We start from the raw sequence: 17763 nt of genomic DNA, 5'->3' as shown, positions 1-17763 counted from the left end.
ATCAATCGGGTAATACTTATCAGCATTCACAATAAACGTGAATCTATGTTTGGTAAATGGACGTGTTTAACTACTCAGTTAATAGAAAGTTAGGATTATGTAATCGAGCTGTGCCGTGCTATAGTACGCTACTACATAACACTTGATATTAGCAAACTATGTTTATCCGCTGTACTTTTTATCCTGAATTTATTCGGATGGGACTACTTCAACAGCTTGTTTAACTCGAATAGTTTTTCAAGGGAGGTCTTAAAAATAATCTTTCAGTGTGTGATAAAAATGTTTTACAATATTTACGACAATATATCAAAGCTTTTTGACAGTAATGCAATCACCGGCAACCTCGACAAGCGGTGCTTTCTAATGCTGAAGTAAGTCGGAAAAAATGTGGAGGTGACCAGACCTAAAAATCATATCAGTCCATAAAGTCACTCACTGTTGGTAGATGCAAATTACTTGGTTGGGGTATGTATAATAATCGTGCTCAATGTTCGGAGGCTTTGGGTAACATGGGACGAAATTATGGTGTAGATACATTAAATCTTTACTTAATTCTCGCCATTAAACTCGAATGTCTCTCCAGCCATGCCTTTTCAAATTATATTCCCAACTCTTAATCATCTCAGTAATACTACTATATTATTTCTCTATTTTCTTATCGTCATCTTGTCATGCTAATACGGTATTTTGACATGGGCTAGCGCACACCAGTGTTGGAATCGACGTTGATGGTGTCCATGCATTTGTTCAGTCACGTTTAAATGCGTCGAACTTATTTGTTAAACGTTCTAAAGTTATTGGAACTCTCTCTTGATGTTTAGACATTGTAACAATCTTACATGATGTTTTTCATTCTATGCGGTCTTAAGCCTATTTAACTCTTCAACTAAAAGGATAAAAACATTCGAATTTGTAATCCATGTTCGGTTTTCACGTCTGCATACTTTCTGAATCTTTTTTAAAACATTTAGTTATGATATCTTTTAAAACACAATGGACAATGGGTCCTACATTAAAGTATGTAGCATTTCTAACAAGCTTTTGAGCCATTAACTGTTTTTAAGATTCCATCTAAGAAGTCATCATGCTTTAAAAGACGTTAATTCAACGTGAACGTTCTTCATTTCCCGACGAACTGTGAAAGGCTGATTATTTTCTTAATTTCTAAGTAATTCAGTATCGGTAAATAATTATTGATGTGCTGTATACAGCAAAAGTATGTGCAAACTCAGTATTACCTTCCTGAATCTACTTCCGCATAAACTATAGGCTTTTCCCTACTCAAACCTTAAAGCTAATATGAGTACTGAGACCGAAATTCAAAATTATGATCAGTTTATCTCTTGTTAACCGTGAAAATCGAAATAATAGTACAATCGATAATGGCAAAAAGGTTAAATATAGTTTTTGATGGAGTTTTGTTCTGAGCTGGACTGTGTGGTTTTGGGGTTTTCGTCGTTATTCTGAACGACACCATCAGCACAAACTTCGGGTAGAAGTTAAAGTGTTCGAATTTCCTCACATATGGCTCACAACTTGTCCTATAGACCTCGATGTTGATTGGTTATTGTTGACCTTTAACCTGTCATTGTTTACTTCTTCATATTGGTTGTATCTCCCATTGATTTGATTTTTGGTTTTATATTTGTCCATAATCTTTCTGATTGGTTGATAAATTGGATCGATTTCAATGTGTTTGTTGATTACTGACTGATCTGAATGTCAAGCTTCTAAAAATTCTCGGGTATTTTTAGAACTTCCTCTATCCAAGATCTCAACGTCTTTCCATTCGAATGCTTGTCCACAGTTGTCCACATGCATTGATATAAGTTAATGCAGGCAAAGATGAAGAGCGCGTCCGCTTTGTTCAATGTAGTACTTTCCTCAGTCGGAACAATTTATTTTGTGGTTGATGTTCGGTCTCTCTTCCTTTATCATTTCGTCCCATGGTTTGCATAAGATTGACTGAAGTGATTTTGTTGGTTTGTGTGCTACACCTATTCCAAAAGGCTTCAACAATCTCGTTGTAGTTTCTCATATACCTTTTATATATGGAAGGATGATCCTTTTGTTGGTTTCTGTACTTGACTTTGTTTCTGCTGATGCGTTTGGCTGGTATTTTTTGATCAACTTGATTGGGTAGCCGTTCTTTTGAAAGATAGTCTTCCGGTATTTTCCTACCCACTAATATCGCTTATCCCTCAAATTCTAATAACATAGTCTAGACCTACTTACACTGCTCAGACATAGTGATTTCACGGAGAGCTTCAGTGACATAAAAAGTGTTCAATTTATCTAGTCTGCTCAACAACAATATCTACTCAGCTCAGTTCTATCACTGTGCGACATAAGAATCACTGGTCTCTTCATGAACTTTACGGCCTTTTAATTATATACATTTCGAATTGGAGGTATTGACTAAATAAACAACTTCAACTGGAAAATCGTAATAATGATTAGCAGTATGATACTGACTTTTTATTGTCTTTACACGATGCGTACGGGTTTATGTAGGTGCTATCTAATAATTGTAATAAACTTTTTATCATCAGTTCTATCTTACATTCTTTTTTGTTCATTTCATTCCAATTTTATATGTATAGAAAATCTTTCCCATCTGGACATACCTCAATTGCAATATATACTGCTATATTTCTATGTGTGAGTTAACCCAATTACTTTTTCAAAACCATACATTTTTATGATTTTTAGACGAACTTAAGTTGTCATATTTTTTCTTATTTAGTTTGAGTGGAATGGCTTTTTGTTTCAATAACGAAGTAACAGGTTCATATACTCGGCCTTTAACCAGTTTTTGTATGGGTTAATGATACTATCGGATTGCTAATCTTGACTTCAGGTAACGGGTTCGAACCAGTGCTCCAGTAGAGCTTATACCATAGTTTAGCGGCTAAACGAAATATGCCTGTAACCCCTCTAATCTTTTACACTTCAGTCAGTTTTTTCAGTCAACTTAAAATACTATATTTTTTTTAAAAAAATGTATATAGTTTTACTGACTTTTAAAGCGTGGTAGCTTGAATGTTATCTAGTTGTACGGTTTGAATGTGCTGACTTTATTAGCCAAAGTGGTTAAAAATTCACTTTCATAATCGTCGCTAAGACTGGAAAAAACTACTATTTATCGTTTTGTGTTTATCCTTGATTTCCTATCGGATATCATTCCATGTTAAAAATAATACCTAACGGTGATTATAATTGAATGACCGAACCGTAGATCACAGAATTATAACAGTGTTTGCTTTTTTCACCTCAAGACCCGTAGGTCATGAGTTTCTTTGTGGTTGTGTTAGCGGGACATAGACTGGATTAAAGCATGCTCAATGCATGATTGCTTTGGTGCACGCTGATTGGCTAATTCTTATCCAATCAGCACTAGTCGATAGTTGGAGAATACTCTGGAAATCTTCTTGTGTAAAAACTATAAATATACTGACGTTTTCCCTATTGTGCTTCTGACTTGCTTCTTACTTCCATCTAACCTTGTTATTTGGAATATAATCTCTTCCTGTTCAACCGTGTTTTGATTTGGGGACTTGTCGAGTGAATCGGTGTCCGAGAATACTAAGCAATAGGAATAGCTGGGTCATAACCGTAAGAAAAGAGAGATTTATAACAGGTTGTGGTCGAGTATTTGGAATTTTGAGTAGTTTTGTTGAAGATGTTCTCCGTTTTTATCACTTACAAGATTTTACCATTGAATTGTTTGTATAACCGTAATCCGTGCAACATTTTATTTTATTATTTTATTTGAACACATATATATTGGTACAGGAGCGCGCCAAACATATATGCGCCACACAATTTCAGTTCATTAATTGCGTGTGGGCTGCGTTACTGCCCGGGTGCCCAGATCGAAGCAGGTGGTTATCTTAGGGGGCCACACCCCGAGCCTTTGACCTAAAGGTCTAACCCACAAGGCAGTGGAGCATCGTAAGGAGATGCAGTCCCATGGTAGCCGGTGACCGAAAATTGGTTCATACGCCATTTGTTCCCACAGGATACTGGTGCCCATGTGCACTATTGGTTTGGAATCCGGTTAAAGCGCCGTACATTCGGTTTTCGTCCTCTCAATTTCGTAAACAACAGTAATGCCACGAGAAGGCAGTGAGTAGGACTTCCCTGACAGAGGCTGTATACGCGCGGCCGTATGAGAGTAATTCGAGAGGGAGGGCGAACCCACCCCACTCTCGGCCATGCCAGGGCGTTTGGGGGCCGTGCAACATTGGAAGTCGATTTATCTTTAATGTATGATAGGTGGCTGTGTCGTCTAAATGTTTATTTAGTAAATATATTAGTCAGTGTTTGTCTTCCATTTCTGATTTAGTTGCGAGTGGAGGGTATGGTCATTACTCGTCAAAATTCCTCTGTAGTCCATAACTACGGACTTTACCAACTAGGTAATAAACATTTATCAGTTTACACGGTTAGATAAAGTAAATATCCTCTTGTTTTCTTTGGTTTTTTCATATTGTTTTAGAAAATTAACCTCTACCTCTTGGTCTCAAAAAAGACTAGATAATACGTCTGAAAAAAATGAATTAAATGTTAAAACTGTAGTTAATATCTTTTTTCTAGGATTATCAGATGATTTTGATTGAGTTTTGTTCTCTGAGCTGGATGGTTTGGTCATAGAGCTTTCATCGTTCTTCTGAACGACATCCTCAGCATTAAATTCAGATAGAAGTCCAGCTCAGAGAACAAAACTCCATCAAAATCATCCACCTCAGCTACAAATCTTCTCCACCATCTCATGATCAGATGAATTATACAAAATATTGTTATTTATGCCGGTTAAAAAAGTATTTTCGAGATTTAATATAATCCATCCATAAGAGTCGATGCAGCGAAATTTTCATATGCATAGCAACGTAACTGATGACATAAAAAACTGTTAATGAAAGACTTTCTTTAAAATCAATCATTACTTTTTGAGGATGCTGAATCACCAAGTACTACATTGAGGAGGATTTCGTTTATTGACTTTCAGTGCATTTTCGCTTCTCACAATTGATTGATCACTGGGTGGTGATCAATGTCATGCGTGTCTGCAGATCGAACGCTATCAAATCCTCCATGGAGCACCAGTTCCCTCGAGATTACAGGTATACCTTGCTGACGAGTGCCAAGTAGCACGAAACCCGGGTCCAGGGTTTCCTGTTGACTACCTCCAACCACCATCTCAATTTTCACTTCTCGATTTATGCATTATGGAATCAGTTGATTTTATTTTCAATTCTGTATGACTTTGTGTTTGAGTGGTGATTATTCAGTTAATAAATTCTGTAACTAATAATTATTTAATAATTTGCCCCCAAATGCCCTGATATGGCCGAGAGTGGGGAAAGTCAGCTTTCCCTCCCGAAATGCTCTTACATGGTCACGTGCATACAACCACTGCCAGGGAATTCTTACTCACTACCTTCTCGCGTCGGTGTTGTTTACGAAATTGAGAGGACGAAAAGCGAATATCCGGCGCTTTAACCGGGTTGGTGGGCACGAAGAGTCCACCTAGGTGAGTTGGAAAACCCTGATTCCAAACCAATGGTGTACATCGCCTCCAGTATCGTGAAGGAGAAAATGGCATGTGAATCAATTATTGGTCACTAGTTACTATGGGATCGCCCCACAATGGTAGTATTTCTCGACCTTAAGGCGGCATTCGACTCTGTTGATCGTAGGGTTCTATGGCAGTGTTTGTCACTGAAAGGAGTACCAAAGAAGTACATTAACCTTATAAAGGCTCTTTACTCGAACACAGCTGGTCGAGTGAGAGCTTATGGCGAACTGTCATCAGAATTGATTACCTCAAGTGGTGTACGTCAGGGCTGTCCACTCTCTCCATTCTTGTTCAACTTTGTCGTCGACGTACTTTTAGAGATAACACTTTCCTCGTCTAGATTTCCAGGAGTTGAATTTTTACCGAGAGGTTCACTTGTTGACTTAGAACATGCTGATGACATAGTTTTATTTGGTGAAGACGCTGACAAAATGCAGAGTCTTCTGACCACTCTAAGCAACAATGCAAGCAGGCTCGGGATGCGATTCTCCCCCTCGAAATGCAAAATGTTGCTTCAGGATTGGGTTGCATTGGCACCCCAACTAATGATAGGGAGTGAAGTGATTGAGCGTGTCGATCGCTTCACTTATCTTGGAAGTCTCATCAGCCCTTTTGGTCTGGTGAGTGACGAAATCTCAACACGGATACAGAAAGCTCGACTAGCTTTTACCAACTTGCATCATTTATGGCGTAGGCGAGATATCCGTCTATCAACCAAAGGACGTGTTTACTGCGCAGCAGTTCGTTCCGTCCTACTTTATGGCAGTGAAACATGGCCGGTAGGAGTAGAGGATATCCGTAGGTTACTAGTATTCGATCATAGGTGTCTTCGAAATATTGCTCGTATATCCCGGGACCATCGAGTAAGTAATGCAGTTGTCAGGAAACGGGTACTAGGTAAGGATGGCAAATCAATTGATGAAGTAGTGAAACTTCATCAGTTGAGATGGCTGGGACACGTGTTACGTATGCCCAACCACCGACTGCCCCGACGTGCGATGTTTTGTGGTGTAGGAGTAGTTTGGAAGAAAGCTAGGTGCGGCCAGACCAAAACATGGCACAAGTCCATGAAGTCACTGATAAGTGGACTGAGTCATGTTGGTAGGTGTAGACTACCTGGTTGAGGACCGCGAGACGATAGCAACTGATGGTTAAAGACGTTGAATGACATTGCTGAAAATCATTTGTAATGGCACAGGTGCATCCACTCTTTGTGTTCTTTCAAATTCTAATCTTCTGAATTGTTCTTGTTCCTTTTTTCTCCTTCCGAATTTATTTCACTGAATTATACTCGTTGAATAACATCTTCAAACCCTAATCTTTCCGATTACTGCTTATACTTTTACTACCTCTACCACAGTGGGATTTAAATCGACAATTGTATCTGTGTGCTAATGTAATATGGCAAGTTGAACTGATATTCGTATGTACGAAGTTCCACGTTGTTGCTGACTGACTGACTGACTGCATGATTTCGAAAAATCCTTTTCCAAAAGACATTTATTCATAATACATTGTTAAAAATACCTTTTCACCTCCGATCATACAGTCATCTATTTTATTTTTTTCCAGCTTTATATTCAACTGAGATTTTCACATTCTCGCATGTATCCGGGTGTAAGAACATGTTTTCAAATGATTTATGTCGCTCTTGGATTAGTTGTTGGATATTCACGTATTATCGATAATAAACATCATTGGTCTGATGTACTTGGTGGTGGACTATTAGGATTTTTCGTAGCACTAAGTACTGTAAGTGAATCACTTCTGTTAGTTAATGTTTTATTATTACGTGGATGTAGTCAGATGGCTAAAATGTTTTTGTTACAATAATTAAAGGTCATAGACGCGTTAAAAAATAGTGATACGATGAGTACTTATGAACAGAATAATGAGAATATGTGACATAAGTAAAGGGGGCATGCCGTAATAATAATAATAATAATAATAATAATAATAATAATAATAATAAAGGCCAAGTTAACGATAACGATAGGATGTACCTTTTTTGTACGCATATTTCTGGCTTGCGCTAATGGATGGTAAGAGCTTCAGCTATTTTTAGGAGTTGGATACGAAGAAATCTAGGTAGATTTGAACGAGTCGTATATACAACCTTAAAATCAAACTGTGGATCCGTAGAATGATTACAGTCGATTAGGTGTTCAAGTATAGAACTCCTAACTGCATTCCTCTCACCCTTGTGGAACCAAACTGAAACGTGTTCCCGTATCCTAGTTGAAAGCGATTGATGGCTACGGCCAATGTACCTTGCTCCACAATAGCTGGTGAACTAGTGGATGCACATGGAGGTGACCAGATGGGGAAGCTTATCTTTTGTGGATACAGAAAATAAGTTCCTGCTACTGAACGTTATTTACAGTTTTGCCGCTCCGAATGTTCTTTTAATCTCTGTCGTTAAACGTTTTTTGATCACATCAGATGTTCAATCACCTTTAAATTCCAAACTTATATAGAGGTTTTTCCTTGGAACGGAACAACCAGATTCCTTGTCATAACTAATTCTTTTCATTCAGACGCACACTGAGAGAAGAGATTGACAGGTCTCGCTCACTTTCTAACATGAAGTCTATGGAAGGGTGGCATGTGTTGCAGGTGTGTAAGATATCTTCTAATTCAATATTATCGTCACAAACGACAAATATGTCGTCCATGTATCTTACGTATAGACGAAATCGATTAATCAACGGACTGAGTTGGTCGTTTCCCAATTTTGCCATAAAACAGTGTTAAAATTGGACCCAATGGGGACCCCATTGCGATCCCATCTCTTTTTCTATATATTTTATTGTTGAAACTGAACTGGTCATTAAAAGTACAACGTAACAATAGTTCTTTCAAGTAGTCAGCGGCAAACCTAGATAGGACACACTAGATCTATGTTGTTAGAATCGTTATGCTCACATGTATAACATATAGTTTCGGTTAAATGTATACTAGTGAACAGAGCTAATGTCAAGCGAGAACATTTGTTTTCCGGAAGTACTAACGTCCTTAATACGATCAATAAGTAGAATAGAATATTTAGATACTTGCCTTCTAACTGGTTCCAAAAAAGGTCGTAGCGGTAAACCAGGTTTATGTGCTTTCGGTAGTCCATATAAGCGCGGGATGATCGAACCCATCGGACGTATATGATCATATAAGTCTGGGGTTATTATCCCCTTATTCTTAAGATTTTTGACAACATCCGTTAGCTGTTTTTCAATTTGCAGTGTTTTGTCAGCTCCTCCTTTAGTTTTTGAAAATTTAGTAACATCCTCTGGGATTAACTTCATTTTATCCAAATATTCTTGGCAGTCAAGTAGTACTACACCAGTTGCTTTGTAAGGTTTATCTGGAATCAAATCTTAATTTGTTTTCAGGAGCATTAGCTGGTCCAAATGGTTCTTAGTTAATAAGTTATTCTTACTGCATTGTATATTAATCTATCCATGACTACAGTCCACTAATGTGGATTTAAAATGCTGAAGATCTTGTGGAGATGTCGGCACATGATCATGAGTTTGATTTGATAGGTTTTCGAATTGCATTCGAGTATGAAGTCTATTGGTCTTGGAGGTGCTGTTACAGAACTTGGGACACAATAATAAGGCCTGCATTTGGCTTGACGAATGTTTTTCGGGATGCTCTGGAGACTTCCTAATTACGTCTACGTGTTGTCTCACCATATATCTTTCAATTCGTGATATTACCCAATTACTATCTATTGTCGTCGGTGATTTTACTGGATATCCAACATCATTGAACACAACTTTCCATCAGAACTCTATTAATTATTTGGTTGAAGGGATGTAAGATCTAAATAACCTGCAAAAGTATTTATTGGAATTAAAATTTTAACTCTAATCGAAAAAATTTCCTAACGTTTTGATTATTTCCAAACTGATATCACTTTCCAAGATATATGAAACTAAATTATCGTTTATTCATTAGAGGTTACTAGTATTCGATCATAGGTGTCTTCGAAATATTGCTCGTATATCCCGGGACCATCGAGTAAGTAATGCAGTTGTCAGGAAACGGGTACTAGGTAAGGATGGCAAATCAATTGATGAAGTAGTGAAACTTCATCAGTTGAGATGGCTGGGACACGTGTTACGTATGCCCAACCACCGACTGCCCCGACGTGCGATGTTTTGTGGTGTAGGAGTAGTTTGGAAGAAAGCTAGGTGCGGCCAGACCAAAACATGGCACAAGTCCATGAAGTCACTGATAAGTGGACTGAGTCATGTTGGTAGGTGTAGACTACCTGGTTGGGGACCGCGAGATGATAGCAACGGTGGTTAGAGGCCCTGAATGACATTGCTGAAAATCATTTGTAATGGCACAGGTGCATCCACTCTTTGTGTTCTTTCAAATTCTAATCTTCTGAATTGTTCTTGTTCCTTTTTTCTCTTTCCGAATTTATTTCACTGAATTATACTCGTTGAATAACATCTTCAAACCCTAATCTTTCCGATTACTGCTTATACTTTTACTACCTCTACCACAGTGGGATTTAAATCGACAATTGTATCTGTGTGCTAATGTAATATGGCAAGTTGAACTGATATTCGTATGTACGAAGTTCCACGTTGTTACTGACTGACTGATCAAAGTTGTCACAGTTTTAGTAAATAAACGGTTGTATGAGTGAGTAGTGCTGAGATTGGGGATATAGTACTAGGTAAGAAAGTCAAATCCTTTGATAGTGCTATAAACCTTTATTAACTGTACTATGCATCCCTAACCACTCTTCAGTGGAATGTTGGCTGTTATAGGAATGGGATGGAACAATCAAAGACGTGGCTATTTAGATTGATACATATTCATCCCACGTCCTACATTAATAGTGATTTCCTGACTTTTATATGGCCACTCAATAGAAAGTGAATAAATGGGAAAGGTATAAATATATCATGAGATAACTAAAATTAAAGAACTTTAACAACTAATAATACTGTTAAATTGACCATAATTACTAACCAACAATATTTTGGACACAAAATCGTTACCTTAAAAGTTGTTGATTGAAATCCTGCTAATATGCTAAACATTCTGTCAATTATGATTATTAGTCATATGTTCATTTACAAAGTTAACAAAACTTAGATAATCCTGATTAATCTGGTTACTTACAATAATAATAATAATAATAATAATAATAATAATAATAATAATAACAATAATAATAATAAAGAACCCATGACCTATCAGTCTCGTGCGCGAGCGCTTAACCATTAGACCACTGAGCCAGCCGGCATCCAATGGTGTTAAGGTCTAGCTTGAACTAATCCACGAAATTGAGTGATACATCCACCATTGTCATCAGTGAGTTACTATCTCACAACAGTCTCACAATTGGACGAAACGGTCGTCCAGTGCTTCCAGGTTTTCCATGGTGGTCTAGCTTCATTTGACTCACGATCTCAACTATTGAAATTACTATAATATCCACAAAACCCCTTCTGATACATTTCGTCATTAATTGAATATATCTGTTTTCTATGTACATTTAGGGAGATTATAATCATATGAAGTGCTGAACGTAAATAATTGGGAAATATCAATCCTTACAAATTGTAGTAGTTAACACAGGGCTCGACACAAGTGTGCGTTAGCTCAAGTTGCTTTTCTTCATCAACATGATGAGGTCAAGTGAATGTAACGAGGAAGTAATAGAAGAGTCAAAATAATTTTAGTAGTAATAGCAGTGAAATGGATTAAACATTGAAAAAATATTGTTTGAGAAGATGGAATGAAAAGGTATGTATGAAAGAATACACGAACTCAGGATCTGGATGAAATTAACTAGTGAATATGTCTGCGCGATTCTGAGCCATGTCACCCAGTCATTAGTCGAGCATATCCCACCCGTGTAATCTGCATTTGTCAACATGGGTTTGACCAACAGTCAATAACTTCATGGATTGATGTCACATTTTTGTTTGTTAACCTCTAATATTTTTCCAAATTACTCCTATGCTATATAACATTGCACGTCAAGTTAAGTAATGGTTAGACACGTTATACATGTTTCGACCACCTCAGTGGATGAAAATTCACATCCTCATCAACCGATTTCGATATTTTTACCTAGTACCCTATACTTAACATCAATAATAATTATAAAGAGGTTGATATAAAGATTTTAATTGAAATCAAGATTTTATACCTTTAATAGTAGAGTGATAAAAATAGTTTGGAATAGTCAGTGTAGAAATATTGCCAAGAATGTTCACAATTTCTCAAAAAACTAATCTATGATCCTAATGAATTTGCTTTCTCAGATACTGCATTGATGATAGTTTATATTACCAATTGACTTTAATTGAATAATTATCGAAACCTGGGTTTCATTACGTACTTGTTTCGCCCTAGTTCAAACCCGCAACCAAGGCAGTGGCCGAGTTCAGGATCTTGAGGTCTTCCAGATAACTTAGCAAGCATTCAATGATTCATATATTTGCAAATTGTGGTAATTCACAATGTTTTGCCTTAAATTTCACAAACTAAGTCAATGGACTCAACTGATGATGATAATAACATTACTAATATTTGTCTACTTTTCTACTTATATACTCTAGTGTATTTTATAACTTTCATAGCTATATTACCTACCGTATGTTGGAGACACTGGAAATTCTCTGCCTACTTACAGAGATGATCAAGTGACGTAAGTTTATTTCTCTTTTTTTCTCGTAATTTGCTTCTCAATATGAACATCATCTAATCAAATTTCTTTATATGTTTTGTTTCTTATGTGACATCAGTGAACTTATTTATTCCATGTGTCTTCTAAGCTATATATGAAAGTGGTGGCTAAGCGTAAATGGGATCTTTAAGGTCAAATAAATTGTCGATTCGAGAAATACTTTTGGAATTAATGCAATGATGTTGTTAAGATGGCAATAAGCAAGAGAAAGGTGTATTTATTGCGAAAAGTTACTAAGTATTTACATAATACATATACATAACCTTCAAACATCCATTTGCATCTTCCAGTGTGTTCTGTCATCTGAACTATCTATTCATTTGGCCTCTAAGTGCGTCCATCACACTGCGAGTCAATACAATGTTCACCAGGTACTTGGATATGAGCCACACTCCAATTGCGAGGAATGATGATGATAATTTTTTAAAAAAAGCCTTCTACTTGTATTTTCATTTTCGTGGGTTCCTTTTTTCTAGAGTTACAAATGCCCAAATGCCCTGGTACGGCCGAGAGTGGGGAAAGTCAGCTTTCCCTCTCGAAATGCTCTTACATGGTCACGTGCATACAACCACTGCCAGGGAATTCTTACTCACTGCCTTTCGCGTCGGAGGTGTTGTTTACGAAATTGAGAGGACGAAAAGCGAATATCCGGCGCTTTAACCGGGTTGGTGAACATGGAGAGTCTACCTAGGTGAGTTGGAAATTCCTGACTCCAGACCAATGGTGTACATGGGCTCCAGTATCGTGAAGGAGAAAATGGCATATGAATCAATTATTGGTCACTAGTTACTGTGGGATTGCATCTCCTTAAATTGCCCCACTGACTTGTGGGTCAGACCTTCAGGTCGAAGACTCTGGGTGTGGCCTTCTAAGAAAACCACCTGGTTGTCTTTGGACACTCGAGAAGTATCACAGCCCTCACACATACCAAATGAGATCTGTATGGCGCATATATATTTGTTGCCTCCTTGTACCAATATGTATGTGTTAAAATAAATAAAGAAATAAATCGTGCATGTAATAATGCTGTTTAAACGTGCCTTGTAGTTTTATTTCATATTTCTGTTCAGTGTTTTTACACTGAGGTTATGCACCTGAAATCTTAAATCTTAGCAGCCAATCTGATTCATGGGCTGATAGATGGTTTTTTCAGTCATGCCATCTTTGCAAACTGTGATGCATGAAGCTGAAATTGTACCATTGGATATCTACCTGGTGGTTCTATTGATCAGAAGTTCGATGCGTGACCTGTAGAACTTGGAGTCGATTCCACATCAATTATCTATGTAGTATGAACATATCAGTTTCATTCCTAAACGTTACACGTTGCATTATACCATCAATAATAATAATACCATAGTATGTAAGTATTTTGAATATGGAAAGAAAGGTGCAAAAAAACAATGATTAAAATAAGTATTTTGGTATTCAGACATAACAAAGCCAATATCATCTCTGTCCGTATTATTCGATACATATGTTGCTTCGTAAAATCTTGACTTATGTTTTACTGAATCAATTAGGATAAACTTATAGTTAAATAGCTTGTGTAGATTATGTATGATTTTGTTCAGATCATGATTACATTGGTCATATTGTCTCAATTCGATTGATCGCTCAATACTGACATATACTTCATATTGGATAGGCATAATATTACATCATTCTCCTAGAGATACAATTTTCCAAACAGTTTTCATTATTGTATACGATTAGGTAATGTTTATTGATCCATCATAACTTAGATTAGAGTTGTACAGATCATTTAACTTATTGGAATTTGATTCTATCAAACATAGTTCCAGAATACAAGGTAGTGAAGACAATATTCCTACTTATTATAGTTTTCGATTGTATTATATATAAATTCTAAAATGAATGAGATCATTTTGAGATTTCGTTTACTCTGTTTTATATGATTCCAAATTTTGATCTGTTGTTTGTCTTTATTTTGGTGTCATCTATTAAATAAATTTGTATTCTTAATAGATAAGCCTGATTTGAATGATCATTGAATTATTTCTCAGTTAGTGAATGAATTCCTGGTTAGCGTTTTTTTATAGCGAATCAGTTTTCTACGAGCTCGGGTCGCTAATTCCATCCCCAACCCTCCTCTTTTACCCGGGCTTGGGACCGGCAGTAGCTCTAGAAGAGTTGCAGGTGGAGTTTCATTCATAGTGTCAAAAATCATTTCAAATCATTTCAAATCATTTGAACTTCTAAAAAAATATACAACTCTTTCTATTTATACATTGATAACCGCTCTGACTTAATTGTCTAACTAAATTTCGTCCTAAACAACAACATCATCAACACAACAAACCTACCTTATATAGAAATGATCTGTTTTGGTTAGTGCTCAAGTATGATATCAGTTTTATTATGGTTATTTATGGTTGATTGTCTTCATTTATTCTTTTACTCATTTTGACCAATGTCATATATATCAGGACCTTCTTAGTGTGGATCGAATATTATCGATCAATTTGCAATGTAGCCACTGGTCTAGGCGACTCTTGTGTAGCTATATTAAGATATAATATGGTGTTTAGAGGTATAGTTGAAAGGAAACCCTAGATCTAGGTTTCGTACTATTTGGATTAATTCATGAGTTTATTAGGACTTATTATTCAGGAATTCGGTTAATACGTTTATCATCTACAAGTTACAAATTTAATTACATATTATTTAGTTCATTCATTTTGTTTAATCATATAATAGATTACATTCAAATACTATCTGAATTTGTTTACAGTTAGATTCAAGAGTACATACTTGCTATAATTGAGTCAGATTATTATTATTATATGATGCCTTAGTGATTATCTAAGCATCACTAACGGGGTTTGACTTAGTAATTTAAAATTAAATTAAGCATTAGATAGATTATTTATTATGATAAAATTCTCTGTGCTAATGTGGTATGGCAACTCGAACTGATGTACGTACGTAAGTACGAAGTTCTACCTTGTTACTGACTGACTGACTGACTATTATAATAAAATAATAATGTATTTGTAATATTCCAATAAGTAGAAAGTTTAAATTTTGACTTTCTGTGACTTAATATAAGTCACTTTTCCAAATTAGGTAGTACAGATATAAAATGAACTCAATTATCTAGTACATACAATAAAGTTTCACTATACCGATGATGTCATTTGGGTTAAAGGTAATATGAAGAAAAATGAAACGATATAATAATTATCATGAGAAACTATTAAAAGGATAATAATAACTGTATTACGGTTTAAAATGACAAAATAATAATAAAAATAAAACAAGCTCAAAACATAATGCAGAAGTGAATTAGGGCCAACGAAGGATAAAAGTTTGGATATGTCGTTTTGCATGAAAAATTCGGTCTTGGATAAGTGTGTCGCATAACTTGGTTCAGTGGAGTCCCATACTACGGAACGACCGTCCAGTGCTTTCAGGTTTTCATCCCCTCAAACGGTACGGCCGAGAGTGGGGAGAGTCCGCTTTCCCTCTCGAAATACTCTCACACGGCCACGCGTATATAGCCTATGCCAGAGAAGTCCTACTCACTGCCTTCTCGCAACATTACTGTTGTTTACGAAATTGAGAGGACGAAAAGCGAATGTCCGACGCTTTATCCGACTTGGTGGATATGGAGAGTCTACCTGGGAGACTTGGAAAACCCTGACTCCAAACCAATAGTGCACATGGGCTTCAGGATCCTGAGGGAACAAATGGCGTATGATCCAATCGTTGGTAACCGACTACCATGAGACTGCATCTCCTGACGTTGATCCACTGCCTTGTGGATCAGACCTTCAGATCGAAGGCTACGAGGTGTGGCCCTCTAAAGAAAGCATCTGCTTCGGTTTGAGCACCCGAGCAGTATCACAGCCCTCACATTAATCAAATAAGATTTATGTGGTGCATATGTATTTGGTGCTTCCTTGTACCAGTATCTATGTGTTAAAATAAATAAATAAAGTATCGCTAACGCTTCAGCACTTCATAAGTATTTGATTATGTTTCCCTTCAATCCACAGTTCCTTTGATTGTGTAGATTATTTTGAAGGAAGTGTTCTTTGGAGTGATGAGTACAGAGTTGATTAGGTGGTGTTGTATTGAATTGGTGATTGTTTTGCATTCCGTTCTTAATAGTCACGCCAATTAATGTTCTGAAATGCGTTTCGAAAGTGATCTCTTTGTACGGCCAATGTAACCTACCCCATAGAAGCAAGTAAATTTATAGATGCATATCGATGTGACTCAAAGCCGAAGCTTATCCTTAACACATCCATGAGTGGTAGGCCTACTTGAGAAGACAATAATTATGGCTCGTAATTTATTTTTATCCTCCTATCCTTCTCTTACCCCCTTATTATTACACAACTTCATTTGATATTTGAAATCTCGAATCACTTTATAATGAAATCTTTATATAGACATATATTTACCAAACAACCATAAATGCAAATGTACAGTTTAAGTAAATTATTTCATCGAAAAGAAAAAAAAATTTTCTTTGAATTCCCTTCAGTTTTTATTTGTTTATGTTGTGAGATGGTGGAGAAGTTTGTGCTGATGATGTCGTTCAGAAGAACGATGAAAGCTCCACGACCAAACCATCCAGCTCAGAGAACAAAACTCCACGAAAATTTATGTTGTGAAATTTGAACAGGTCTAAATGTGGTTATTTAAAGAGATGGTTCAAGTTGGATGGGTAGCGTTATGTTCGATTGAGTGCGGTACGATTCAGCAATGCACAAAGTGTTTCATCCATTTACCTTTCTTTACAGTTGGACAAATGTTTTTATTTTTGAATTATTTGGATACTTGAATGTTGAGTTCTACAGAGAATGACTAGGTCTTTTTGTGTGGTTTAAATATTCCTTGAAACGTGGTAAGATTTTATGAAACTTTCTCACAATCGATACAACCTAGTTTTTAGTTGTTATTCTGTGTAAATGTAATTGGAATGCTTTCTTTTATTCAAACTTAATCACTTTAAAGTGTTGGTCATTTTTATAATAAAAAAAACATCTTAACTCTGTGTAGTTTTAGGACTCATTGCAATTCTCTTTTTGTATCATGATGGTATGGTAAAAGTACCGTATCAACCTATGATATTTTGATCGATTTTTCGCTTAATAACAATCTATTTGGTCTGGGTACATTTGGAATAATACTTATAGGAAATCAATTCAATTACTAGATGCTTATTATATTTTTATATTCCTTCTGATGGAACAACATTAATAGTTAGATGGTGGTTGGAGGTAGTCAACAGGAAACCCTGGACCCGGGTTTCGTGCTACTTGGCACTCGTCAGCAAGGTGTACCTGTAATCTTGAGGGAACTGGTGCTCCCTGGCGGATTCGATCTCGTGTCACCCAGCTTCACAGTCAGAGACGTTACCACTGAGCTATCCGAGCCGTGACTAACCTCCTGTAGGACTGAGATGTAATCACAATTGATTGATCACTGG

At 36.5% G+C, this 17763-nt stretch overlaps 1 protein-coding gene across 9 annotated transcripts in view; it reads left to right on the top strand.

Annotated features, from left to right (window-relative positions):
- The window catches only part of MS3_00010269 (uncharacterized protein), a 37341-nt gene that overhangs the window by 1837 nt on the left and 17741 nt on the right, over positions 1–17763 (top strand). For 8 of the 9 annotated variants that reach the window (XM_051218631.1, XM_051218635.1, XM_051218633.1 and 5 more), the window contains exons 6-8: positions 2604–2661; positions 7154–7333; positions 12193–12260. In XM_051218631.1, the coding sequence (XP_051070088.1) occupies positions 2604–2661; positions 7154–7333; positions 12193–12260 (306 nt within the window). Of the gene's footprint in view, positions 1–2603; positions 2662–7153; positions 7334–12192; positions 12261–12775; positions 12991–17763 lie in introns of all 9 variants that reach the window. The other variant, XM_051218627.1, reaches the window with a different exon arrangement.

The sequence above is a fragment of the Schistosoma haematobium genome, chromosome ZW (assembly GCF_000699445.3).
Source record: "Schistosoma haematobium chromosome ZW, whole genome shotgun sequence".
Lineage (NCBI taxonomy): Eukaryota > Metazoa > Platyhelminthes > Trematoda > Strigeidida > Schistosomatidae > Schistosoma > Schistosoma haematobium.
The sequence above is the reverse complement of the archived record's forward strand: the minus strand, read 5'-3'. Positions and strand labels throughout refer to the sequence as shown.